This window comes from Canis lupus, chromosome 3, assembly GCF_003254725.2.
Source record: "Canis lupus dingo isolate Sandy chromosome 3, ASM325472v2, whole genome shotgun sequence".
NCBI lineage: Eukaryota > Metazoa > Chordata > Mammalia > Carnivora > Canidae > Canis > Canis lupus.
This window is the reverse complement of record NC_064245.1, coordinates 1,074,099-1,102,000: the sequence shown is the minus strand read 5'-3', so window position 1 is coordinate 1,102,000 and position 27,902 is coordinate 1,074,099. Positions and strand designations below refer to the sequence as shown.

At 38.9% G+C, this 27,902-nt stretch overlaps 1 protein-coding gene across 6 annotated transcripts in view; it reads left to right on the top strand.

Annotated features, from left to right (window-relative positions):
* The window catches only part of CAMK4 (calcium/calmodulin dependent protein kinase IV), a 279,198-nt gene that overhangs the window by 217,390 nt on the left and 33,906 nt on the right, over positions 1–27,902 (top strand). For all 6 annotated transcript variants that reach the window (XR_007409514.1, XR_007409513.1, XM_035714404.2 and 3 more), the window contains one exon: positions 775–847. Coding sequence is in view for 4 of the 6 variants with exons in the window: in XM_035714404.2 (XP_035570297.1) it covers positions 775–847 (73 nt within the window). In the remaining 2 variants the exon portion in view is untranslated. The remainder of the gene's footprint in view (positions 1–774; positions 848–27,902) is intronic.

Sequence of the window (27,902 nt, the reverse complement as noted above, 5' to 3'; positions counted from 1 at the left end):
GCGGTTTAGCGCCTGCCTTCGGCCCAGGGCGTGATCCTAGAGTCCCGGGATCAAGTCCCACATCGGGCTCCCTGCATGGAGCCTGTTTCTCCCTCTGCCTGCGTCTCTGCCTCTCTCTCTCTGTGTCTCACATAAATAAATAAATAAATAAATAAATAAATAAATAAATAAATAAATAAATAAATAAAATCTTTAAAAAAAAGTTTAAGAATTTTAACATGTCCAAGACAGTTGGGAATTTGAAACTCTGTGTATTTGAAAATATTAAGAAACTGTATAATGGCATTGTAGTTAGGAGTTATAAAAGGTCCTTTATTTTTTAGAGACAACTCTTTATTTATGAAGGAAATTGAGATGTCTGATATTTGCTTCAAAATAAAAAAAGAGGATGGTAAATAAATAATTGATTGGGTAGATAAAACACTGGCCATGAGTTAGTAAATATTGAAGCTGTGTAACAGTTACGTGGGATGATTTGTGGTATGTTGTCTACTTGGTATGTGTTTAACACAATTCACAGTACAGAGTTTTAAAATAATTTTTTTGTCCTCAGATAGGATGGAGAGTTCAAGCCTAGGCAAAATACATGCTTTCATTTTCCTAAAGACACCCAAGGTTTCTAGAGTATCAGTTCATGGAAATATTTCCCCCCTGTGTCATGCTAACCTGTTGCAGTTGTGTAGATTTTCCTTAACATTAATTCATTTAACCTCTTTTCACATCCATTCCCCCGAATGCATGTGTCTGAGAAGAATTTCCTGATTCTTTTTTTAGGATTGTGGAGAAGGGATATTATAGTGAACGAGATGCTGCAGATGCTGTTAAACAAATCCTGGAGGCAGTTGCCGTAAGTATGAAGTGACAGCACTAGTGTGACTCTTGGTAACCTTGTCCTTGTGCAGAATCATCCCTCACCATGCATGTCTGTGACCAGCCGTTACATTCATAGCAAAACAGTGCGAAATGCTTGGTAGACAGTATGCTGAGTACATTTATATTTTCTCTTGATTACTCTCACTCCGAAAGACGTGGTCCTCCTGTAAGATGCCGTCAGTCTGTTAACATAATTTCCCATTATTATGAAATCAAATCAGACTTTGGGGCTTATAGTCGTTCTCCTCTCTTTCTTTCCATTTCTTGAGTTTGTTTCTCCATTGTTTTTGTTATTCAGCAGGGAAGTGGAGGGAGGCAGAATGTGATAAATATAGATCTGGGAGCATAGGGGCTATTGATTTTTCTTTCAAGACAAGAAGTAAGAAAATTCAAGTAAAAATTCTGACAATTTTATTTTTTTAAGGAAGAAATCCAAGTTGATGTTTTTAACGAGAACAAAGTTTTGTAAGTTAATAATGGAAATGTGTACCCATATTTACACAAAAATAGAATTTTGAGAAGCTTGTTGGATTGAATTAATAAGGAAAAATCTGCCTAGATAAGACAGACTCCACTGATGAAAACCTTCCCATAGATTTAATGGTGTCTAATAGGTGCTGAAACACTTTGGTGATTCATTTATTGAATATAAAGTCAGAACAAATTATTCTCTAAACAAACAGGATGAAGCCCAAGGGAAAATATTTATCAGGGTTAAAGAGACAAATCTCTAAAATATACCTCGAGTTAAGTTATATTCTATTGTTTAGAGTCAGTTATATAAGTAAAATCATCATTCAGTATCTTGAAGAACCAGCCACAGTAACAAAAGCACACATCCTATGAACTTTTCCCCCAACCAAAACAGGAAGGAGGAGAGAGGGAAGAAGGGAGAGAAGGAAGGAAAGACGGAAAGACTCTGGCGTCTAACTAGCTCATCTATCATTGAGGAAAAGGGAAAACACAGTCTTCACAAAGTGCACAGGACTGCTAGAGAGAGCAGATCTGGCGTCTAACCAAGCCCACGATTGAGCTATCAACACCAAGTTCAATAGACCCACTCTTTCCACATTGTTCCTTCCTGTAAAACTGTGTTGGTCTTTTTGCTATGGTGGGGGAGAAAATGTTTGAATTTGGGGTGGATAAAAGCTGGAGAGGATGGCCTGGAATTTTACTCTCCAGTACACAACACAGCTCCTAATCACATGAATATTGAATTTCAAATTCATCCTCTTAAGCATGCCCAAAATAATCACTCCATTCTAGATTTTTTGGTCACCATCCCTGGTTTCCTGAGCTTACCAGCTTAGGAGCTCTGCCCTTACCGTCTCTCCTCACATCCACCTTTCCAACGTCAGTGGGGTCTTCTTCTACTGCCCATGAATGTAACCCTGCTTCCTACCATGCTGGGACTGCCCCTTTATTAAACAAAACGAACAAAACAAAACTTGTAGTTGCTTCCAGTTCCTGTCCTTAAATGTATAGGTCTAGAATTCTCTTTTGCAGTCCCTGCTTTCATCTTGTCACTTCTGTGTTCAGTAATGGCAGTTTTATGCCTTTCTTAAATACCCATTTAAAAACATCATTCCTCATTACCACATGCAATAGATTATCTAGTTAAGTAAACGTGCTGGCACTGGCCCACCATCACTTTACCCTAATCAGGCAGGAAGCTAGTGTTACTTTTAAGAGTATTTTAGGAGTCAGTCAGAGTCTAGATAGGTGAGCCTGGGCCTTGGACCCAATCACTAAATACTTCTAATCCTCAGTTTTCTCATGTAAATAGGCATAGTATTCAACCTAACAGAGCTGTGGAAAAAACTAAATAAGGTGAAGCATGGAAAAAAAAAAAAAAAAAAAAAAAGATGAAGCATGGAAGTCATAGCAGTGTTCAAAAAAGAGGGAAAAGGATAGGCAACGTGAGACTCAGGACATTCATGTAAAGATATATTAGATGATGTAAATCTATACATACATGTCTCCTCCCCAGCTAAGCACTGAAGTCAACTGACAATAGTCAGTGCTTGGTAAATATTTACCAAATAAATAGCTGAAAAGATATCAAAATAGGAATAGTCACTATTCTGTTTGTCTTTCTAGATGCTGATACGTTTAGTGAAACATCCTTACTGTCATTTTTCTACTCATTTCATCTGAAATAAAGCTTTCTTTATAACTTGTTTCCATTCATGAGATTCTTTTCTGCTCTTACTATCATTTAATTCTTTTCCTTTTGCTCAAAATGCACCTTCTTCAATACGTTCTTTCTGGGTGCCTCCATCCATTTAGGTCAGCTCTTGATTCTTTTGGCGTGTCACAGTGGGCATGCTTCAATTTAGTGATACCTCAGGTAAACAACTGGGAGAACTCTGTCTTCATTCAATCAATGAGAAATGAATGCTTTCAGCATCAGACTTTTCCACCTATTGGAGTTATACACCAATTAAGGAGTAAAAGGGCCCCCAACAGGGATGCCCCAGATAGGGGGTACCCCACATAGAAAAGAGGGACTAGACTTTAACTCTATTCCAGATTTGCAAAGATGGGTTGATTAGTCTACTGCTAATCCTCAAATTAAAACAAAATACATTGTTATTCTACCTACTTAGAAAGTTTCAGTTTAGTAAGTAGGTTACCAGGCAAAGGGGAAAAAAAGAGAGAGGCAAACCAGGAAACAGACTCCTAACTCTAGAAAACAAACTGATGGTTACTAGAGAGGAGGTGGTGGGGGGAGGGGAGAAATAGGTGAAGGAGATTAAGAGTGCACTTGTGATGTATGGAAGTGTCAAAACACTGTATATACCTGAAACTGATATTACACTGTATGTTAACTATGGGAATTTAAAAAGAAAAGCTTAAACAATAAAAAAATAAAAAGTAGAAATAAGTAAGAGCAAAAAAATAAAAGTAAATTACCACATTCAAGTCACTCTTTGAAAGAAGGTTTATAAAAATCAAATTTTCTCTAATTGCTACAACTAAGAATTAGAGAAAAAAAAAGTTAAAGTCATTTCCCTAAGTGTTTCCCCAGGTAAAAAGCAAGCAATTTTAAACTTGAGGGAAGTGGCTGACATTTATGAAATAATTTATTGTCAACTACATAGCTATAGATAGCTATAAAAATAGGACAGTTGGGAACTCAAAGTAATCAGTGATACATCTCACATTTCCTCTGTATCACACACTTAGAAGACTATATCTAGGCTGGCTTTTGAAAGCACAGAAACAGAAAGCTTAAAGATTGGAAAGTTCTTGGGAAATAATGTTGTGGGGATAACTATACCCCTTAGGTAACAAATCGCACAATCCTTCCCTTCCTCCCCTCTTCACCCTAATTCTTGCCCCAAATATTTCACAGTATTTGTCTGACTATAATCTAGCTCCTTCTGCTTTTTAAGCTTTAAATAGAATTTTTGAAAGCTTTTAAAGTAAATTTGAAAGATGTTTTCCTGTTTGTTTCTTGTTTTTTTGTTTGTTTGTTTGTTTTTCTGTTTTTTAATTCATCCAGTTAGTCTGTGAGGGCAGATCATTAAGTCTTCTTGAAGACTTCCTGAAGTGAATTCCAGGTTGTCCCAAATCAGATGCTTTACGTCAAGCTGGACATTCTGGAAGGGTCATCATGTCCTCATCTGTCATAAAGCACAGTGCCTAACTTTTAAAGCCCTCCTTTTCCATTTATTTACTTGAAAAGATAACTAGGGAATATTCCATCACCTCTGAAGTCTCTTCCTGTTGCCACCACCTCTTGTCCTTCTTTTGTTCCTCCTGATGTCCTACTGTCTCTGTTCCCTAGAAAATCACTATCTTCCTTTTTTACCCCACTCCTGATGCCACTTTGCATCTTTTGCTGGCCATAGTTCTCTTAGATAGTATGTCTTAATTTCAAAGTCATGACTTGAGAGCCTGGAGAAACTTATACATACAATAGACATAGAGTATCTATTGAATTTAATAAAATAAAAGGAAATGGTTACAGAACTTAAATATGTCTGCCACCGTAGCAATAGATTTAGGGTCAGAATTTTTTTAAAAAAAATTGTCATAATGGGGGTGACAAGTTGCACACAAAAGCATCTAACTCTTTAAAGTTATGGAAACCAATTTGGCATCTGAACATTGAAGTAGAGCAGGATGTGGACATGATTATAAGGACAAGAAAAGATGAAGTAGTACAGGCTTCTTTTGGTAAAAAATTTTAAGACCTGTAGCCTCCCCTAAAAAGGAACAGATTTACCCTATTAAAGGATCTATTGATAAAGAATTGATGAGTAAATTCTTGAAGAACTGGAAAGGAAAAGGGGGAGTACTAAACTAAGGTCCATGCAGGTAGCACCTACAGGAAGCAGCCTCTGCTCAGACTAGGGGAACAAAGCATGTGAGATGATTAAAGCTTAGACATTTTTTTTTATTTTTTAAAAGGATTTTATTTATTCATGAGAGACACAGAAAGAGGCAGAGACACAGGCAGAGGGAGACATAGGCAGAGGGAGAAGCAGGCTCCCTGCAGGGAGCCTGATGCGGGACTCGATCCCAGGACCCGGGGATCACACCCTGAGCTGAAGGAGATACTCAACTGTTCAGCCACCCAGGCATCCCTAAAGCTTAAACATTTAAAGAAGGAGTGATGAAGGCTCACTGCCTGGCTAGTGCTGGTGTCCAGTCTCTGAGCTAGAGGAACTGCCCCCGAAGTTGGCACTCCAACCTTTGAGAATGGTGTTCTAGCCAGTTAGAGCTGGTGTTGCTGAAGAGGAACACTGGTTGGTTCTGTGAGCATTGGAAAAACTGCAGTCAGCAGCTGCTGCTAGAATGATCCGCACTGCAGAATAAAAATGTGTCTTTAGGGTGCATGGGAATAACAAGCAGAAAGATAGGCACAGAAAGCAAGGAGGACTGAGCGGGTCCCTTCATCCTCCTTCAACCTTCTACTCTCTCCCTAGCACCCTCTAATAGCAGAGCCGAACAGAAAGCCAGCAGAAGGGAAAGTGTGGCTTCTAATTCAAAGTGGACTGAGGAAGGGTGATTTACAGTTGAGAGCCAATCGCTTAATAAATGGTAGAGGAATATATTTGCTTTTTTTTTCCAGGAATTTATTTGAAACAAAAAATAAATTTTCTAAGTTCCTATTGCTATTCATAGTCATCTAAAATGTTCAGTCTTTACTACTGTGCGTGAAATGGTTCTAGAAGTCAATGAAATCAAAACAAGTGCAGCAGCATTAAAATAAACCACTGTCTATATTTAGTCCTGAGCACCATCCTTGATAATATTTATAAGTTTGGTGGACAACATATACATTATCAGATTTATATTTCTTGACACATTCAAACCATCTTCCACCTGACCTCTTATTCTCTGTTGATAGAGCCAATGTACCTTCATAAAGATGGAAGCTGTCAGAATGTTTTTTTTCCCAGCCTCCCTTGCAGCTAAGCAAAGGCATATGACCTGATCCTTAGCAGAGAGTTCTGATGAGTATTCTGAGTGTGGGTTCTGGGAAAACTTCTTAATAAAAGGAGACCCAAGGAAGGAAAGTCCATTTCTCTTTTTCAGTGGCATAGTCAAGTCTGCATATGATGCAGGAAACTGCTTTTTCTATCTTGTAATTAAGAAGAAAAACATAATTGTGTTGAAGAAGGTGGAGAAAAGAGTAGACCACTTTAGAATTCTCCTCCTGTTTGTTATCTCAGAGGATAATAAGATTCTCAATATTTCTGCCACTTTAAATTATATATCCTGTTACTTGAAGCAATAAGATACTGAACTTCTTGAATAAACTTTTGAGTATATACTAATAATTCTGTGGTCAGAGCAAGTTGTGTAATTTTTCATCCATCGAAACATAACAGAGGGCATACTCCTTGATAAAAAGATTCTTGTCCCCACAAATTTCTAAAAATTGAATTTCACTGAATACCAAGCACACATCCACTCCCTGATAAATCCGTGAGGTTTAAGGTTATTAACAGTAGCGAGCTTGCTTCTTCTGATAACTGTTGTTTTTGTGAATATTGTTCCCACTTGGGTCCATTATTGTCAGTGAGAAGATTCCGAGAGTTCAATTAAGTAATGAGCCACTAGAACAGAAAATATGGGGTTCTTTGTGGTTTGTTTTAAATCTGTCAGTTCCTATGGTATTTGCATTTATTTCTGGAGGGATTTTGTCTCTTGTTACTCACATTTGAATATCTCTGGGGGATGGATTTTCATGCAAGGCTCAAAGCACTGAAACACTATAATGACAGCTTTACCAGTAAAAAGTAAAAGTAGTTATATACTCTTATTAAGAATTGAGATATCACAATTACCAGAAAAGAAATAAAAAATAGTTCTGTTAATATTCTAATATTTTAATTTATAAACACAGAATTAAATAGAGTAGCAGCTCAGCCAGAGCATAGGTATTTTATTAGAAAAGAGTTTGGAACAAAAAATAGTCTATATTCTGAAAATTATAGCTCAATATTAGAAAGCTAGAAATCTAAAAATAATTTCTGGGAGGCAGAGTATCTTTCTTATTAAATGTTTCTATACATCATGATCAGCAGTGATAATGATATCAGAATTTTGTCAGATTCCATCTAAGTGGCTTCCTCTCTCTTGAGTTCTGGGAGAATCACAATTCTAGGAACATATATTAAGAAGCTGACTAGTTCATGGGCCAGATAGACACATAAGCACACGGCTGTACAGTGACCTATGTGCATCTGTTGATGCATTTTGCAGACTAGAGAAAGAGAAAGCTATTCAGTATACCTAGAGAGAAACTGAGTCAGAAAAATCTTGCCAGAGGAAGTTATATTTGAGTTGGGTTTTAAAAGAAAAATTGTTTTAACAGGCAGCCAGTATGAAAGAAATGGAATTCAGGGATATTCCTTTTCTCCCACAGATTTTTAGGGAACATAATAGACCAAAGGTGCAAAGGCATGAACTGCTGGTCTTTGGCTATGGCCAGGAGTGAAGTACACTTGGTGAGGACCAGGGCTTGCAAGAAGTGAGAAGCCCATCTTGAGGGTCTACCATGACTTTCAAAAGAGGTTCATATGACTGGTGATGAGCAGACCTGAGGGACCTTTGCTACAGGACCGTCATCCCGACGGCGGCATGAAGTCCACAAGCAGTGAGACCAGTTAGGAGGCTGCGGCAGGGTCAATCAGGAGGGACGTGGTTTGTGGCTGTATGAAGGGAGTGTGCTAACCAGCGAAGCCCAGAATCCCCCTTGAAGCTTCACGGTCAATATTAAAGAATGTTACTTATGCAAAGACATGGAGATAATGAAAAATAACCCACGGCAGGCAGCATGCGGATGAGCAGTTAGAGGTTTGATAAGAACTTCTCACCGAACTCTCTCACCTTCTCTGCTCTCCTTTACCTGCTTGTTCTCTGAGATTTTATTCCACTTTCTTCCATCCAGTCTCTCAGCTCCTCTAATGACCTGTGTTTCTTCCATTCCCATTTCCCTCTCCTCCAGCTGGGAACTAATGATGAATAAAACAACAGCAGCAAAAATAACAAACATTTTAAGAGCCATTAGACCAGGATGACTGTGTTTACTACACACAGCACATGTTGTACGTAGGTGCCCAGGAGAGCTATAGAGAATAAATAGGAGACACAGTCACTGCCTGGAAGAATTAACAAGGCAAAGAATATTTTTAAAAATAACATCTAAGTTATCTTTCGTCTCAGGATTGAGATGAGTGTTTTCACTGGTAAGAAAGCCCACTGAAATGTCATGGACATGATGTCTGATTCATGTTTGATGACCTCAGATTATAGTCTTTGCAGATTCATTCATAGCTATTTTGGCAGGTTTCTGTTGATGAGGGCATGAGATTCACAGATTCATTGATCTTATAGCAGGAGAATTGGATAATCTCCAGTAAGGGTGGGAAATATTGTCTAGCTAATGATGGCAGTATCCAAAAAAGCATAAAAGAGCAATTGTTTGTGAGGTACTCACAATACCCTTAGGAGGCCGGGAACGGCAAGTATTGTGTCTGTTTCCGTAGATGACCTATGAAGACTAATGTGAATGAAGAGAAAAAGAAAAAGGTGGGCATTCAAGCTATAAGGGAATACAGTTTTGAGTAAGGTAATAAGTTTTAATTATGTTTAGAAATGTTTATTCCAAGCAGGTGTATATAGACTGTGAGAGGAAAGGAATTATCATATTATCACAATATATTTTTTATTTTCAAACCTTACTCTAATCAGTAACTTGGCCTATTTTCCATTCTTGTGACACCTCCATTGTACATGTACGTATTCTGTTCCTCTGATACTAAATGCTGTGAAAAGCTAAAATTCAGGGGAAAAGCTGAGCAAAGGATTGTGCCACCCACAATGGGGTCTCTAGGAGGACAGTCTCTTCTTGACATCAATATAATGTACATGCGACAGCCTCTACCTACTATGAGCTACAAGGGACGGACTCTCAGCTGGAAAGATTCCTTTGACAGTGATCCCCTTTTAAGAAAGAATGATTGTGTGTGAAATATCAAAGTATCGTGCTTTGAAGGTGAACCGTGATCTTTTCTTTATAAGTATGCTTCTCTCCATGGGTGGTAGAGTGACTAAGGTTAGACTCTAGTTAAATATTTCTATGTTGTTCTTCCGTCGTTTGTTTATTGGAGGATGGGGATGGGACCATGAAATTTATTTCCCTACTCTCTGGCCCAAACCTACAGTGTCCCTGTCTTGAGGAAATAAAGTCCTATTTTATGTTATATGGTGCAGTGTGAATCTACTACTTGTAATGTCCTTGACCCATAAACATGAATTTTTATTTTGGGAATGGCTAATTCAGAGGCAGTTTTGAAAAACATGAACAATGCTCTCAAAAAGAATATTTTTTTTATTTCTAGAAGAACATTCAGTCAATATTATAATATTCTGTTAATTTCATTCTTTGAACATGGAATTTTTATTTTATTATTATTAAATAATTCAGGAACAAATTCTGCAAAAGTTTTACAGTATATTTTTTACCTGCCCTTGTAAATAAGAGATAGATAATTCAGTGAAGATGCTAAATTACCATACAGACAGAGGCCTAGGTCATAGCCTGTGCACATTACACTGGTCATAGGAACAGAAGGTTAACCTGGTTTTCTTATTTTAATCAACTCCTTCCCTCCCATCTTAAGTGTTTAGCTCCTGAATAAGGAATGTTCATAAAAGTGCAGTTTACTCACTTTGACTGAGATGCAGAATTTCTCAACGGGGATGATGGGAACAGTAGTTTCATTCGGGCAAAGCAGTTCTTTTGTGTTTGGTATTTCTGACTCTGATGGCCTGTTCTGGCTGCTATAGCAGGATACCATAGACTGGGGGGCTAAACAATAAACATGTATTTCTCGCAGTTCTGGAGGCTGGGGGTTCCAGATCGGGGTGCCAGCATGGTGAGACTTTTGGTGAGGGCTCTGTTGCTGGCTTTCAATATGCTGCCTTCATTCTGTATCCTTACATGAGGAGGAGTGTGAGCTCCCGTCTCGTCTCTTCATCTTCTTGGAAGGGCACTAATCCCCTCTTGGGGCCCCACCCTTAAGACCTTGGATCTAATTACCTTCAAGGGCTTCACCTCCAGATACCATCACACTGAGGACTAGGACTTGAACATTTGAATCCTTGGGGACACATTCGCCCAGAGTGCTTGTTCCAATAACTAAATGCCAGTGGGAGACCCAGATTTTGTGACAAAAGAAGAAGACTTTCACACAATTTCCAATCCATCTAAGTGGAACCTTTCCCCTAATCTGTTTTCTTTCTCTCTCCCTCTTTCAACCTCTCTCCCTTCCTCCTTCCTTCTATTCTCACCTCCCTCTTTACCTTGTAAATTCCAAAGAATCATCACCCTCCAAAGATTCAGAGAAATGTAAACACCATTGCAGTGTGTGCAGTGCTAGACGTTGTAATAATTCTTGTTAACTTTTTGCCTCCTTTAAGGAAATTTCAATAACCATTAGTGGTTTCAAGATGTTTTTTGACCTAGGAAAAGAATACCTTCCTCACTTAGTGTCCCATTTTATCATTCTGGCTTTTGTAAATGTAATTTAAGGTCCCTCTGTGCGATATCCTCTTTATTTTTAGCTCATGAAAGAAGTATGGTATAATTCTAATGTATCTTACATGCCATGTATTTAATATTAATCTTCCCTGGTTCCTGAACATTGATGTTTTCTCCAGATTATTTTGCTTAAAGTTTACAGAGCCTGATCTCATTTTTTTCATAGAAATATTTCCCTATATATTATCAATCTGAAAATTTTTCCTGGAATGTCAGGGCTCTGCCTACTATGTTATAAAGTGGTTGGTAAGTTAAATAGAGAATGGCTTGGCCATACACTGCACACTTAAAAATAATAAAAACTCAGACTTTATTAATAAGACATCCAAATGTTTTAAAAGATAGATATGAATTGAGAGGTGCCCAGTTGGCTCAGTTGGTTGAGTGTCCAACTCTTGGTTTCAGCTCTGGCCATGATCTCAGGGCTCCCCTTTCGGCATCGAGTCTGCTTCTCCTCTCTCTCTGCTCCTCCCCACCCTCCGCCCCACTCTCACTTCCTCTCTCTCTCTCTCCCTCTCTCTCTCTCTCAAATGAATGGATGAATCTTAAAAAAAAAAAAAAAGTACATATAAGTTGCATGATTATATTAGCAAATGATGCCCACCAGGAAAATGAATAATTTACACACATAACCTGGGCCGTAGATGAGGGTGAGTCACATTTAACTGTCTTTGTTTTCTTTATGTAGCAGAATGTGTTGAACTGAAAGTATAGTAAGAATTGCGGCTCTAAACCTGCGTGTTGGCAATGATTGCATTGTCGTCTCCGTAATCCTCAGTTTCCCTCACATCTACTTTTTGATATTTAAAAGACATTGCTTGAACATTTGGGATCCTTCTTGATTTGTAAGAGAAAAGCATACATGGTATGATAGCATTTCTCCACTCAGCCCTCCACTGTCACCCCGCCAGACTCCCCACCCTGCGTGTGTGACCCTTGGACTCCTGCCTGGAAGGTCTCCTCTCCAGGGGACCATCTCATTCACGGTGCTTCAGTGACCTTCTGTCCCTCCAATAGGAGAAATCCTAGGCCCTGGAACTCTGAATTCTTGTTTGAAACTAGAATAAATGAGTGCCTGGGGGACTCGTTGGTTATGCATCTGCTTTGGGCTCCGGTCATGCACTGGGGTTCTGGCATCGAACCCCACTTTGGGCTCCCTGCTTGACATGGAGTCTGCTTCTCCCTCTGCCTCTCCCTCCACTCATGCCCTCTCTTTCTCTCTCTCTTTCAAATAGATGAATAAAGTCTTTAAAAAAAAAAAAAAGAAACTGGAATACAAATTCCTTGAGGTCTTGGACCTCACTGTACTATGGCCAGTGTCTGGAGTGTTTCCTGATACACATTAGGTCTTCTGTAAATATTTGTTGGATGACTTGACTGACCAAAGATCTTCATTCATTTATTCATTCATGCATTCATTCACCAGCTAACCAAACAAACTAGAAATGTTTATCGAGCATGTTTAGTTCCTACCACTGTGGAGTCATTAAAAAACACATGGCCCCTATGTGCCAAGAGTTCGTGTTCTTTGGCCCATTAACTTGCTAACTGCAAAATACTCAGTATATTAGTTTTCTTTTACTAACTAACAAATTACCACAAATTTAACAGCTTAAAAGGTCTGGAGTCCAGTGGGCTCTAGTGGGTTCTCTGGTTAGTCTCACTAGGTAGAAACCAAAGTGGTGGTCAGTGGGGCTCGTATCCGTATGCTCTGAGAGAACATGCTCCCAGGCTTGTTCAGGTTGTTGGCTGAGGTCACCTTCATGTGGTTGTGGACTGGAGTCCTTGTCCCCTTCGTACCAGCCCACAGCCTGAAGGCTGCCTGCATTTCTTGGCACATCCTTCCTCCACAGCCAGCTGAAGTGCTTCAACTACCTGGTTTTCTTTTCTGCTCCCAGCCAGAGAAAACTCTGCTTTTCAGGGGCACGTGAGATTTGATTAAGCCTGTGCGAATCATCTCCCTTTTGTCATTTAAGTTACCATGATCATAGGGATGCTAACCTCCTCACTCAGAGATCCCACCCACACTCAGGGGACAGCTGGTCCCATAGCGGGGCCATTGTTGGCATTCTGCCCACGGCACCCAGACCCCCCTATTCTTTTTTTTGTTTAAAGATTTTTTATTTATTTATTCATGAGAGAGAGAGAGAGAGAGAGAGAGAGAGAGGCAGAGACACAGGCAGAGGGAGAAGCAGGCTCCATGCAGGGAGCCTGACGTGGGACTCGATCCTGGGTCTCCAGGATCAGGTCCTGGGCTGAAGGCGGCGCTAATCCGCTGAGCCACCCAGGCTGCCCAAGACCCCCCTATTCTTGAGAATCGGTGTGTGATGCAGGAGTTTCTCCATAACGCCCGTAGTCTAATCAACCCCAACCATGGTTTCCATTGGAAAGTAAATTAGGAGTCCAAAGGTTGACCCAGTCACAAGAATAAATTTGAATGTCATCGCTTTCCAGGCCTTCCAGAGGCTCCTTTACTGACAAGTGTTTTGGGTTGTTTGTTTTTTAATGTGTAGCACTTACTATGTGTTCTCATGCTCTTCCTTTTATTCTTTTCTCTTGTTTTATTCTCCTGGTTTTTATGTTAGGAAATCAATTCGGCTACTTCAAAGCATTAGCCACAACGAGCATTTTCAAAGGTTTTCAGAACTGCTGTTAGGAAACAAGCTCAAACACAGATCACAGATCAGTGATCAAAAAGAAGGAATGATGGCTGTGGCTGAGACTGTGTGGCATCTTGGCACATAAAAATACAAATAGTGTCCTCAGATACATTTCTTTTTCATGTTGCTCTCGTATCTTGTTTCCCTTAACAATAAGTCTTAGAAATCTTTCTGTTGATAAATTAGTTTGCTATCAAGGCATAACAAATTACCACAAACTTAAAAGCATAACCAGCACACATGTGGTATCTCCTAGTTCTGGTAGGTCAGAAATTGGGCACGACATGACTAGATTCCCTCAGTTCCAGAATCTAGGTATCAGCAGGCTGCCTTTCTGTCTGGAGGCTCTGTGAAAGAGTCTGCTTCCGGGCACATTCAGTGTGTTGGCAGGATCCAGTTCCTTGTAGCTGCCTTGGCACTAGACCGTCTCCATCTTCAAGCCTGCAGTGGCGCATCAGGTGCTTCTCATGCTGTGAATCTCTTCGACTTATTCTTTGCATTCTTCTTTCGATTTTAAAGGCTCATGCGGTTACACTGGGCCCATCTGGATAATCCGGGATGGTCTCTGTATTTTAAGACCAAAGTGATTAGTAACCCTGACTACAAAAGTTCCTTTGGCCAAGTTAATGGCATGTTCATAGTCCTGGGGATGAGAGCATGGAGTCTTCTTAGGGTCCATCATTCTATCTACATCAAATGCATTATATTTTAGTGCATTTGGATCTTTTTCACTCTTTTAATTGCTACAGGATAATATATTTCATACTATGGGTCCTATAATTCATTCAGGTTCTAGATAGTTGTGTAACTTTTTCCCAATTTTAAAAGTTGTAATATTGTCATAAATATCCTTGTAGGCATATTTACACACAAGTAAAAATATTTCTTTAAGATATGTTCTACGAAGTGGCTTCTTTCATACCCAGAATATATTCATTTTACACAATTTACAGATGCTGATGAATTGCAAGGCTTAACAGCCTACAATCCTGCCAGGAGTCTGCGTTTGCTTTTTTACCAACATGTGCATCTAACCAGTCCTGGATAATACCAGTATTTTGAGAGGAGGGGAAGGGAGTAATATAAGTGCAAAAAAATAATTCATTGCTTTGTTTTGCTTTTTCTAATTTTAATACTAAAGATGTCATGAATATTTCTTCGGTTTATGGGTCCTCTGTCAGTTGGTCATCATATTCTTTACCTTCTTCTATTCTGTGCTCTTTTTGCAATGATAATTTTATGTTTTTTTCTTAATGTGTAGGAGCTCTTTATATATTCATATTTTAATCTTTACTGTATTATCTTTATAGTAATCTTTATCATGTAGACAGATGGACAAATAAAGTAAATGGTTTTTTTCCTAGTTCTGCTTTGTTTATGCTGTCTTGTGATGTGAAAAAAAATTTTAAGTTTTTATTTAAATTCCAGTTAGTTAGCATATAGTGTAATCCTAGTTCCAGGTGTAAAATATAGTGATTGAACACTTCCATATGACACTGGGTGCTCATCATGACAAGTGCCCTCAATCCTCATCACTTATTTTACCTGTCCCTCCACCCACGTTGCCTCAGGATTAGTTTGATTTGACAATTCTATACATTTTGCTATGCTTAGCATGATAAATATGCTTATCATCTGTCACCATTCAAACTTACTGCAGGATTATTGACTCTATTCCCTCTGCTGTACTTTCATCCCTGTGATTGGCTTATTTCATAACTGGAGCTGTGAACCTATTAATCCACTTCACACATTTCACCTGTCCCTCCAGCCCCCTCTCCTCTCACAACCACCAGTTTGTTTTCTTTTTTTATGATTCTATTTCTGTTTGTTTTATTTTTGTTTGTTTGTTTTATTTTTTTAGATTCTACATATAAGTGAAATCATGTGGTCTTTGTCTTCTTCTCTCTGACTTATTTCACTTAGTATAATACTCTCTACATCTATCCATTTTGTCACAAATGGCAAGATGCACACACACACACACACACATCACATCACATCTTCTTTATCCATCCATTTCTGGATGGACACTTAGGTTGCTTCCATATCTTGGTGTGAGCTTAGTGAGTTTTTGTGTATGCATTTATATTTTCAGTTCTTCTGGTGGCTTTCCTTTTATAACTTTATTTTTTTTAAAGATTTATTTATTTATTTATTCATGATAGACATAGAGAGAGAGAGAGGCAGAGACACAGGCAGAGGGAGAAGCAGGCTCCACACTGGGAGCCCGATGTGGGACTCGATCCCAGGAATCTAGGATCGCGCCCTGGGCCAAAGGCAGGCACCAAACTGCTGAGCCACCCAGGGATCCCCTCCTTTTATAACTTTAAACAACATCTTTCAACCTCTATGTTTCATTAAACTTCAGCAGTATATACTATTTTTTCACTGAGAAAAATAGGAAATTAAATTCATCCACTTCTTCAGTTGACCTCTGCCTTCAAATTCTTTCTTGTCCTAGCTCTGTTTTACATTGGTAAGGTTTATGTCATTTATATTCTGCATCTTATTTGTTCATTTGGGTTCTACATTTAAATGGACTTAATGCCCATCACCAGCCCTTTACCACCACATTTGTTTCTCTTTATTTCTCATGTGGCTGACTTTATTCATTCAAATAGTTGGGATTTTGTTTGTATTCTTTGGGTCTTTTGCTTGTTTGTTTTTTCAGTTTGTGGAAAGACATGGCAGCAATATATAGCAATATATCCCCTCAGTGCTTTCATATTTGCAGGGCATACTGTAATATTTGCAGGACACTTGGTTCCAGCCTCAGCAATCTGTGTGTATTCTTCTGCACTGCATGGAAACCTGCCTTGCAAAAATCTGCACCAACTTTATATTCCCCTTCTTACAGATGGTCTGCTTTTTTCTGCCTACAGGTCTAAGAATCCCTTCTTTATCCTTGAAGGTCAATAACTTGAGCAGGTGCATGTCAGTTTCCACAGCTGTTTTCCTGTGAGGAAAGGAACAATAGCATTTCCCCTATTTTACAATTATGCACCAACTAAAGTTCAGAGAAATTGGCTTTTGCAATTTACACAGACTGGAACCAAGGTGGTTAGAACTCCCAGCCTAGGCTTGACGACATGGCCAGGCATCTGTACAAGTCTTCTTTATTGGCCTTTAGGACTCTGGGCCTTTCAAGTTTCAATCTGTATAGAAGTCCACTAATCTACACAGCCTTATGGGTTTTGGATAATTTTCTACACTAAATCTCTGTAACAAAGCAGATGGAACATTTGAGCTGTTTTAGTTCCTGTGACTCTCTGGCCCATTTCTTAGGGAACTTCTGAACGTTAACCTAAGGTTCTTCCCCTTCCTTCATTCACCTTTAATAAATTCTGCCACTAAGTGCATATATTTGTTTTTACTTTTATTTTTTTCTTTTCTTGAGAGATACAAGTTCTGAATTTCAGCAGATCTGCTTCTTCCCTGCAGTCCCATGCATTTTCTACCACTAGTGTGTAGCACTAGCCACCTTATATTTTGGTTAGTTGCACATGAGCGTGTCTCCTGAAAGAGGCAGATTCTCTCTAGGCTAGGAATAATGATTTATTCCTCTGTATCTATCATCATTTTCCTCTGGCCTCTACCCACCCCCCTTACAAATACACATACAAACCCCTTATGCCCCTTTGTAGTCATAGCACATAACAAACACAGTATATATTCTTTGACTTGAATCCAGTTGTTTACAAGAACTTATTTAGGATTCCAATATTTTGAGTGCTGGGAATATTTTAGAACTGGCCTTATATCCATGGTTTCTAAAAGACAATGGAAACTCCTAATACATTGAATAATTCAATAAACTGTTAAATCACATTACTTTCAAAAATCACATTACTTTCAAAAATCATATTACTTTCAAAAGTGATAACGCTAATCCAATTTTCCAGGAGAGTGCTTTTCATGGAATATAATGTATTTTAAAATTTAAATAAATACACATAGTATATTTCTCTCTGTTTTGGAAAAGATATCTAATTTCATAGAACTTAATGTGCTGATAGATACAGGGAAAAATCTATGTCGAAAAACAAAATTTCTCATGCATATCATTTGCATTCTAGTCTTGGTTTCTACTCCTCACACTTTAAATGTGAAACACTTATATTTTTTATGAATAATATGTTGAACTATGTGTCATAGGTTCTCAGTGTGTGATTTATTCTTTGAAATATTCCTTTGAATGTTAGAACTCATCTAAAACATATGTAACTTTTAAATTATCTTCCTGACTTTTGCCTGTGAAATTACTGTTAGAGAAACTTAGCCGCACTCAGAGTTAAATGGCTCTGGATCAATCAGAATTCCAGAAATGCAGCTTTATTTTAAGTTGAATATCATTGTGAAAGAGCCTTATGACATACCATTTCACAATGTTCATACCTTCTGTTTACCCATATAGTAGGCCACTTGGTAAAGAGGCTAAATACTTATGCTAGATTTTGCTAGAAAACTGAAAGAAGAATCTTGAAAGGAATATGTAATTGGAACACATGGGGGCTGCTTCAATAATAGTGACACCAGCCATCACTACCATGTGTTATTAAGTACTTACTGTGAACCAAGCTCTAGCTAAAAGCTTTATGTACATCATTTCACTTAATCTTCATACCTATAAGGCTGTCTCATATTAATTTCACAGATGAAAAAACCGAGACTCCAAGATTAGGTAGCTTTTCCAAGATCATACAGCTGGCTCATGGGGGAATCAGGACTAGAACACAAAATCAAAGATGACTTCAGAGTTCATGTTCTTAAGTACTTTGCTTTCTACTTTCCTCTACAGTAACTGCTATAGACAGTGCTGGACCCAAAGCCAGAAACACAGAGGAGCACAGGGGGCCTTAGCATGGCAAGAATTCAGGGGCCAGCAGTGAAACGAGACAAGTGAGGTACATCCATTTTAAAGATCACATAGCAGGAAAATTCACATTTTTTAAAAAGACACAGGTGCTTTGCAGCAGGTGTGCCTCTTTATGTTTGCCTGTGCTTTTTTACTCTTGGATTCAGTTCTTGAAAACTACATATTTGACATAACAAGAATCACTTCACATGCTATAATTAAAAAATTAAATCTGTCTCAAATAAATTAAGAATATGTGCATGCATATTCCATTCTTTTTTAGGACAAGTGTAGGTGGGAATAATAATAGCTCCACAGATGTAAGTCTTCCAGGTGCAGTCAGCTCTGTAACTTTATCGATGTCCAAGATGATGGTAACATTAAAAGCTAAACATCCTCTATGTGAGTCAATAGTAAGAAATTGGGTAGAAGATTTCTTGTTTAATTCTTTGCAGCCAAATTCAACTTCCATTTATTGCATCTCCTTATAAGTAGTTGTCCTTTTATGCCAGCTTTTTAAGGGTCACAAAGAGAGTGTAGTACTCATGGGCAAATTAGTCATACTGGTCTTACCTGGCATACATGGTCCAGAGCCTGCTGATGACCAAATTGACTCTTAAGTAGCAGCTTCCACTGCTTTCAAGTATTGTGAAAAGCTTTGGAGGTAGGATATGCTGTCTCCATAATCCACTGTTCCCCAGCCCAGTGAGTAGGAGTACAGACTCCAGGCCAGACTCTGCATTCAAATCCCAGAACTGCTACTAACTGTATGAACTTTAGCATGTTATTTGACTTGGCTGTTCTTGATGTGTAAAATGGAGATAATGAAATTATATATACTGATATTATACAGAGGGTTAATATACATGTAAGATATAACAGAATTGATATATTTGGTAAATCACTTAGAACAGTGCCTGTCACATAGTAAGTTCTACAGAAAAGTTATTAAGTAAAAATATTTAAATTTAATTTTTTTTTTTAATTTATTTATGATAGTCACAGAGAGAGAGAGAGAGAGAGAGGCAGAGACACAGGCAGAGGGAGAAGCAGGCTCCATGCACCGGGAGCCTGATGTGGGATTCGATCCCGGGTCTCCAGGATCGTGCCCTGGGCCAAAGGCAGGCGCCAAACCGCTGCGCCACCCAGGGATCCCCTAAGTAAAAATATTTAAATTTAAATGGAGTTTTGCCCACTTCACTCTCATGTTCTCTGCCCCTCCTTTAGTGATATTTGAGTTTGAGATTCCTATTCTAAATAATCTCTTAAAGTCTGGACTGACTCTAGGATTCTTAGAGTAATCCTTCAGAGAGGGCTTTAAAAGAATTTGCCTGTAAAACACCTTAATTGTCTAAATTTACTATAATCTGAAACCTTCTTTAATAAGACTTAATATTCTAATAGGCACTTGATGTTTTTTAACGTATAGATGAGTTGAGGCACTTCAGGCTTAGTAGTAATTTCAACATATGTCAATCTTCAGAGGTTTGATAAAATTGTACTTTCTTTTCTTTAAATGAAATGTTACAGAACACGATAGATCTTTTGACTACTTTTATCAATGAAGATCAAGAGATTGTGTAATTGTCATAAAGCATAGAGATTCTCTGAACAATCACCATATACAGGTGAAGTTGATTTATAATTTTCTGAAGCACCACTGAAATACTTTAATTACTAAATGGACTGTTGTAGTATCTGAAAATGAGTAAAACCAGTGTAATTCCTCATATCAACTCTTTAAGCAGGTTTAAAGCTGCTTTAATGATATACTTGTATAATAATTATACCTTTCATATATTTAGTATTTTTTCCTATTTTGGTAAATGTTCATTTTTTATCAATAAATCTTTAAGGTTTATGAATCACAAATTATGTAAACATTGTATAAAGAGTAGAATACAATAAATAAATACTTCATCTCTACTTGAAAGGAAATATGGCCTTTAATGGTTAAAACATTGATTCATCTATTTTATAGATTTAAGAATTTTTGAAAGGATTATCTCTAAGCCAAGCACTGTTGTCTCTCTTTAACTTATTTACATGATTTTTATCCTTTACTTCTCTATATAAAGAGACTTTGACTGCACTTCACATCTGGCACTTCTCTCAGGCACTCTCATTGCCTCACAAAGAAGAAGAAATTCTTTCTAACCAAAGAGCAAGCTGAAAACTTAGAAACATAAATGAATACTATAGAAAATTTTTAAAAGATTCTATGTATTTATTCATGAGAGACAGAGAGAGAGGCAGAGACACAGGCAAAGAGTGAAGCGCAGGCTCCCTGCAAGGAGCCCAATGTGGGACTCGATCCCGGGACCCTGGGACCACAGCCTGAGCCACACCAGACCCTTTGCCTAGATCTTCAACCACTGAGCCACCCAGGTGCCCAATACTGTAGAAATTTTGATCAACATTGAACTAAGTGCAGAGTTTCCCACATTTGTCATTTTTTATTTCCTTAACAGCTTTAACAGCATTAACTGGTACACTAATAGCAGTAATAGGTTCAAAATGGTCTCAAATACTGAGGATAATCCCAATTTTAGGTATCAAGTAGAATACTACTTAGAAAACACTTAAAATGTGTGGAGTAATGGTAGTAATTTCTGCTTCTGGGCAAGATGAAGTAAAAGGGACTAATTTACACTCTTTCTGAAACAAAAAACCAAAAACTATGCAACATGGTTTTCAGACATTGAACATCAGTCAGCCCAGCACAGGGATCCTTGAAAAAGGGAGCACAAATACTGTGAGCCCTACAATTGCCTGAAGAGAGTTTCCAGGCTGCCATCGAAAGAGGAGAAACCAAAAGGGGCCCCGCGGTCTCCCTAGGTTGAGACAGAACAGCGTTCAGGAGGCCCAGGAGACCAGGGTTCACAGAGCAGAGTGCCTGAGATGAGAGACCTGCTCTGGGAGAAATCTCTGAAAAGCTGTGGCTACCTGTCCCCCCAGATCTCCCGGTGAGTACTGATGAGCATATGCCTGTGAGGTAACCACCAGAGGCCAGGGGAAGAACCACGGCTTAGCAGGACTAAAGCTTGCCGTTCACATAGGAACGGGAGGAGTTTGTGTTTCCAATAGACAGAGTAGACAGTTTTAACAAAGTTTAAAAGCAAGCCTCAAAAGGATCAACCTAGTTACAAGAAGTCTAACTTAGCTGCATCTGGACTAGAACTAAAGAAGATCACAACTACATCTGTATTTGTCTGGCTCCCAACAAGATAAAATCACAGTGTCTTACCCACTTGAAATTATGAGAAATGTATACAGTAAGCACATCCAGAGTGAGACTGGGTGAAATCAGGGGAAAAAAAACGAATCAAAAGAAATAGCCTTAGAAGGACACAAATGAAATAAATAGTATATAGAGACCTTAAAACAGTTGTTATTACTGTATTCCATATTCAAGAAGGTAGAGGAAAGACTGAGGATGTAAAATATATATGTCGAAACTATTTTAAAAACTGAAATCAGGGCAGCCCGGGTGGCACAGCGGTTTAGCGCCGCCTTCGGCCCAGGGCCTGGTCCTGGGGACCCGGGATGTAGTCCCACGTCGGGCTCCCTGCGGGGAGCCTGCTACTCCCTCTGCCTGTGTCTCTGCCGTGCTCTCTATCTCTCTCTGTGTCTCTCATTAATAAGTAAATTAAAAAAATCTTTAAAAAAAAAACTGAAATCAGACATCTGGAGATGGAAACTACAGTATCTGAGATAAAGTCTACTGGATGGAATGAACAGCAGATTAGATATTTCAGACATATAAAAGAAAGTGAACTTGAAGACATAGCACTAAAAACTATCCATTGTGGGGACACCCGGGTGGCCTGGCAGTTGAGCGTCTGCCTTTGGCTCAGGGCGTGATCCCCTGGGGTCCTGGGATCGAGTTCTGCGTCGGGCTCCCTTATGGAGCCTGCTTCTCCCTCTGCCTGTGTCTCTGCCTCTTTCTGTGTGTCTCTCGTGAATAAATAAATAAAATCTTTTAAAAAACGAACAAAAAAATACAAACAAAAACTATCCGGAGTGGAACAGAGAGAAAAAAGGCTAAAAACAAAATGAACAAAACATGAGTGAGCTTGGGAACAACTTCAAGTACACACACACATACACACATTATGTATATAACTACACATACATAAATTGAAGTTGAAGAACAATGGGAGATAGAATTATATCGGAAGAAATACTATTCAAATTATTCCAAATTTAGTGAAAGTTGTAGAGACGTACATGCAAGAATCTTAATAAATCTCCAGCACAAGGAAGACAAAAAATATGATATGAAGGCGCAGCATATTCAATGTCCTTAGAACTAAAATAAAATATCATAAAAGCATCTAGCGAAAAGATACATTACATCAGAAGAACAAAGATAAGGATGATATTAAATTTTCATCAGAAATAATGCAAGTAAAAGACATGAAAGTATTACAATAAAAGAAAAGCAACCAGTTATTCTAAACTTGGTGAAAATAAACTTTCAAAAGGGAAGGCAAAATCAGGACCTTATTAGACATATGCAACCTAATCAAATCCATCACTTGCATACCTGCAATACTCGAGTCGATTTGGTTACGCACCATAAAATAGAACCGATCAGTGTGCATTGTGTTCTCTTTGTAGCCCGCGAGCCAAGGGCGGCTGTTGCTACTGCCTTCAACAAAGAGCACGATGAGTTGAGTTCACTGTTTCTTGAACACAGGGCCACACACTTGTGAACCGGGATGGACACGGGACATTTATTCTAATCCAGAGCTATTAGGAGCTATTTCCTGTCTCAGTTTAGGAGTTCACCATTTTATTTATCTAACAAACATCTGTAAGTGCCAATATGTGCTCGACCTATTCCTTGGGATTTTGTGTCTATTTATTTATGCCTGTCATAGAGCCTCATTCAACCCATGATTCTGATTATTCATTAATTCCCTGCTGCTTTCAACATTTTTTTCACAAACATTTATCAAAAACACACCAGACCCTTTGCCTAGAGTCTGCAATACAAAGGCAAATAAAATAATTCCTGTTCTCAAGGAATTTATCTATTACAATAGATACAGTACAATTTATCTTGTACTGTGATAGACAAGTACACAATTAACTAAATATTCTATCAGAGTATTACAGGGATATGAAGAAAATGCTACTGGGAAGAGCAGAGAAAATGATATTTATTTTGCTTGTAGAACTAGAGGAACATTTCACAGAAGAAGTGGTATATAATCTTGGTAATGACATGTTCCAGGTCCTGTCGCTGTGTTAACAAATGATCCCCAAACCCACCAGCTTGAAACATCCACTGTATTGTGCTCACTCAACATATTCTCTGCATCAAGACTTTAGACAGGGCACAGTGGGAGTGATGATTACCTCTGCCCCGTGACGTCTGGAGTTTGGGCTGGGAACACTCAAGGGTTTAGTGGTTTGATGGCTGGAAACAGGACTCATTTAGAGGTGTCTTCACTCGCATGTCTGGCAGTGAAATGTCTGCCACGCGGGACTCCAGCAGGGACTGTCAGCGGGAGCAACCATTATGTGGCTTGTCCATGTTGCCCAATATTCTTAAAGCACCATGGCCTTGGGACGGTTACAACTTTTTATGTGGCAGCTTAGGCATCCAAAAATGAGTATTTAGCACACAAGGTAGAGGCTGCATTGGCCTTTATGTTCTAACCTCAGAAGTTACACATTGTCACTTCCCTACGTTCTGTTGGTTCTGGCAAGTTCCAGACCAAATTCAGGAGGAGGAGGCTCCACCTCTAGATGGGAAGTGGCATGATGCTGGAAGAGCATTGGATGTGTGATATTGTTGTGTTTTGTTTGAGATTTTATTTATTTATTCATGAGAGGCACAGGCAGAGGGAGAAGCAGGCTCCCCACGGGGAGTCGGTTGTGAGACTAGATCCCAGGACCCTGGGGTCACACCCTGAGTTAAAGGCAGATGCTCAACCACAGAGCCCCCCAGGCACCTCTGGTTGTGTGATATTGTTGGAAGAGTCTTTAGAAAATACAGTTTGGCACATGAAAGATTATCCTCATCTGGGAACCGAGTGGGAATATGTATGGCATGATTTAGGAATAGTAAGCAAGGCTGTAGAGTTAGTGCTTGGTAAGAATTGTCCCAAGATGATGCACAGTCAGAAAGAAACTGGGGGCAGATTTTGCAGGGCCTTTATTTTCACCCTGAAAATATTAGACTTTGATCTATAGGCAGTGAGGAGCCCTTAAGGCTGTACTGTTTTTGTATTTATTTTATTTATTTTTAAGGATTTATTTTGGAGACAGAGCATGGGTTGGGGAGAGGCAGAGGGAGAGGAAGAAAGAGAACACCAAGCAGACTCCCCACCTAGTGCAGAGCCCAACATGGGGCTTGATCTTGTGTCCCTGAGATCATGACCTGAGCCAAAATCAAGAATCAGATGCTTAACCAACTGAGCCACCCAGACAGTCTGAATGTTTTTTTTTTAAAAGAGGATTGATGTGAGCTAATCTGTGTTTTAGAAAGATGACCTAGATGTAGGGATGTGGGTGGGGGTGATTAGGAGACAAATGTCAATAGTGCCAGTAGGGACTATGAAGGACTATGCACTCAGTGGTAACAATGTAAATGAGAAGAGTAGATATGAGATGTATTTTGGAGGTGGAATCATGACTGATTGGCCAAGACTAGTGAGAGAAAAGGAAACATCAAAGATGACTCTGAAATAAATGGCCATGTAGGCTACTTGGCTAATAAATGAGAAACCCCAGCACTTGGCTGCTTTGCTGACGGTGGATTCCTCTGATCTTGGGATGTTCTCCAGATTAAGGCTTACCGTAGGTCTCCAGCCCGCCAGTCCCAATCATGCCCGTCGATCTGGTCATGGGAGATAGTAGTCACCTATTGCTTTTCCCGTATATTCTGTTCACAATTCTGAAGGCATCAGAGAGTGTAGAGGTCAAGCAGAAAGACAAAGGTAGTAGTCTCCAAAGCAGATGTGACACAAAAGTAGAGAATTCACTTTGAAGTTCTTACTTAAATTTATAGGTATTGATTATGAATTTTCTGAGCAATAGAGAAGAGCCATTTAATTTTTCATGCAGTTTAATTTTCTTCCCAAAGGAGAGCTGTAGGCAGAATACAGTTTTCTTTTTTTAATGACTGGTTCTTCTTTGTCCTGTTAGATTTTTAAAGAGATTTAAACTTCCTCCTACCAACTCCTGAGACATTATCAATTAGCCACACACAGCCCATTGAACACAGCATAGCTGTAATTAAACTAAATTACTATGCAGTAGCTTTCATTACACAATGACACGGTTTTTGTTAGGACCATAGAGAGAGTTTAATTACATGTCTAGACACCCCCTGAATTCAGAGCAGCAGTATTATCTTTGTCTGTTTAAAAGAGAGTTTGAGCTTCTGGTGATTGCATTTTTTTTTTTTTTTTTGAAAGACCAAATGGTAAGATCCGTTGGGTGTTTTTTTCTTCTTCATTTTAATTCTACTTTCTACTTACGAGCCATTTATACATCTGTGGATATAAGTATTTTCCAAGAAAAATGTATAGATTGTCACTCTTTGTCATATTTGATATACATTTTACTTTCATCCAGAAACTTTCTTTCTCTAATATGTCCTCAAATATCCACTCTTGACTTACTAATATATAAGGCGTGTATGGTAATCTGAAGTACGGTCACCTCTTATAATAATATTTCCGGCTTCCTCTTCTTTGTGAGGAAGCTCATCCCTCTGCCTGAGCATGGAGTACTTTCTGCATTTCTCCTCAGTCCTGCTCATTCAGCTTCTCTGTGGACTCTTAGCATCTCTTGAACAGTGTGCAGTTTCAAGAGCTCCTGTGTTTCTTTTGTGCTCCAGCCTGATCTCTTCTTACTCATTACAGAAATGTGAGTGCTCGTTCTCTCTCTGTAACTGCTGATGACTGTTGGACCTTTTTCCAAGTGATCTATTATCTCCTGAATATGACCTCCATTACATTGGTCAAGCCTTTCCATAGCCTCCATTCCTCAAATCTCATCTTTCCTAAAATCTGACCACATACATTGGAAATAAGAGAATGAAATTTTCACATGCTTACCATCTCTAAATATTCTCAACAGCCCCTCAGAAAGTTGTCCTGCAACGTGCACCTTCTCCGATCTTATATACAAAAATATTTTATATATTGATTGTTTGCTGATTACATGTAAATTACTTAAAATTTTTTGTACTATCTTAGATGAGACTTGTCTATTTAAATCAAGACATATCACTTTTCCCATGAGTTTTTTGCATAATGTGTAATTTAAAATGATACAGATTCACTTAATAATTGCTCTTGAAAGAAATGATGTGTTTCATTGAAGTCTTGAGTGAATGTTTTATTTATTTTATTTTTTATTTATTTTTTAAGTTTACTTATTCATGAGAGAGAGAGAGGCAGAGACAGAGGGAGAAGCAGGCTCCATGCCGGGACCAATGAGGGACTCGATCCTGGAACTCCAGGATCTCACCCTGGGCAGAAGGCAGGCGCTCCACCTCTGAGCCACCCAGACGTCCCTTGAGTGAATGTTTTAGATTTTGAGTTGAATCTAAGGAAAATAGTATAGGTAAAATTATATGTTCCACTAGTACCACATAGACCATTCTTACGAATATGTACGTAGTAGAATTTTATAATATGCACATTTAGAAATAGACAGGAAAATGAGTTTCTAGACTGTTGAAAGTATCCCTGTTACCTCCCTCTGAGTTGGCCCACCAGGAGACTCGTGGTAAAATCTGAAACAAGACCTGGAGTCTGTTTTTCATGACCTGTTTGCCTATCAAGTGCTCTAACTGACACCCCAGGTTCTCCTCTGCAGTGGCATTCCTAATTATCCTGTTAGCATCCCGCTTCCTCTCCCTGTGATACTGTTACTCCCGCCACTCCATTGCTCCCTCAAAATTCCCAGCTTTTCTTTATCTAGACACTTGTAGGCCACACCCCAAATCCCTAGTATCTTTATGCTCCCATGGGAACCTTATTCAGGGACAGGCCGCAGGCTCGGTGCACCCCTAGGGGGCCCAGTGTGGAGCCTTCATCCACCAGCAGAGGACTTGGGCTTGGCCATCGATCGTTAACGTGTCACTGCAGCTGGCCAAAGCACTACTTAGTTCCATTTTCTCAACGAATGTTTGAGACACGAAGGAAACTGAAGAGAAAACTAACAGATGAATTTTCAGCTCTCTTTGCCCAGACTCCCCTGAGGCATATGTTGTGTTGGAAATTCAGATCCACTTCAAAGAATGTGAAGAGATTAATTCAGCGATAACTATCAATGCTACTACAGAAGAACAAAAACTAATTACTCAAAATGTCTTTATGAGGATGAAACCCTTTTGCCTGATCTTGGAGTTAAAATGTTCTTACCGGGGTTTGGCTTTTCTCAGAGTGATGCTATAAATCTCAAAGTGCCTTTGAAG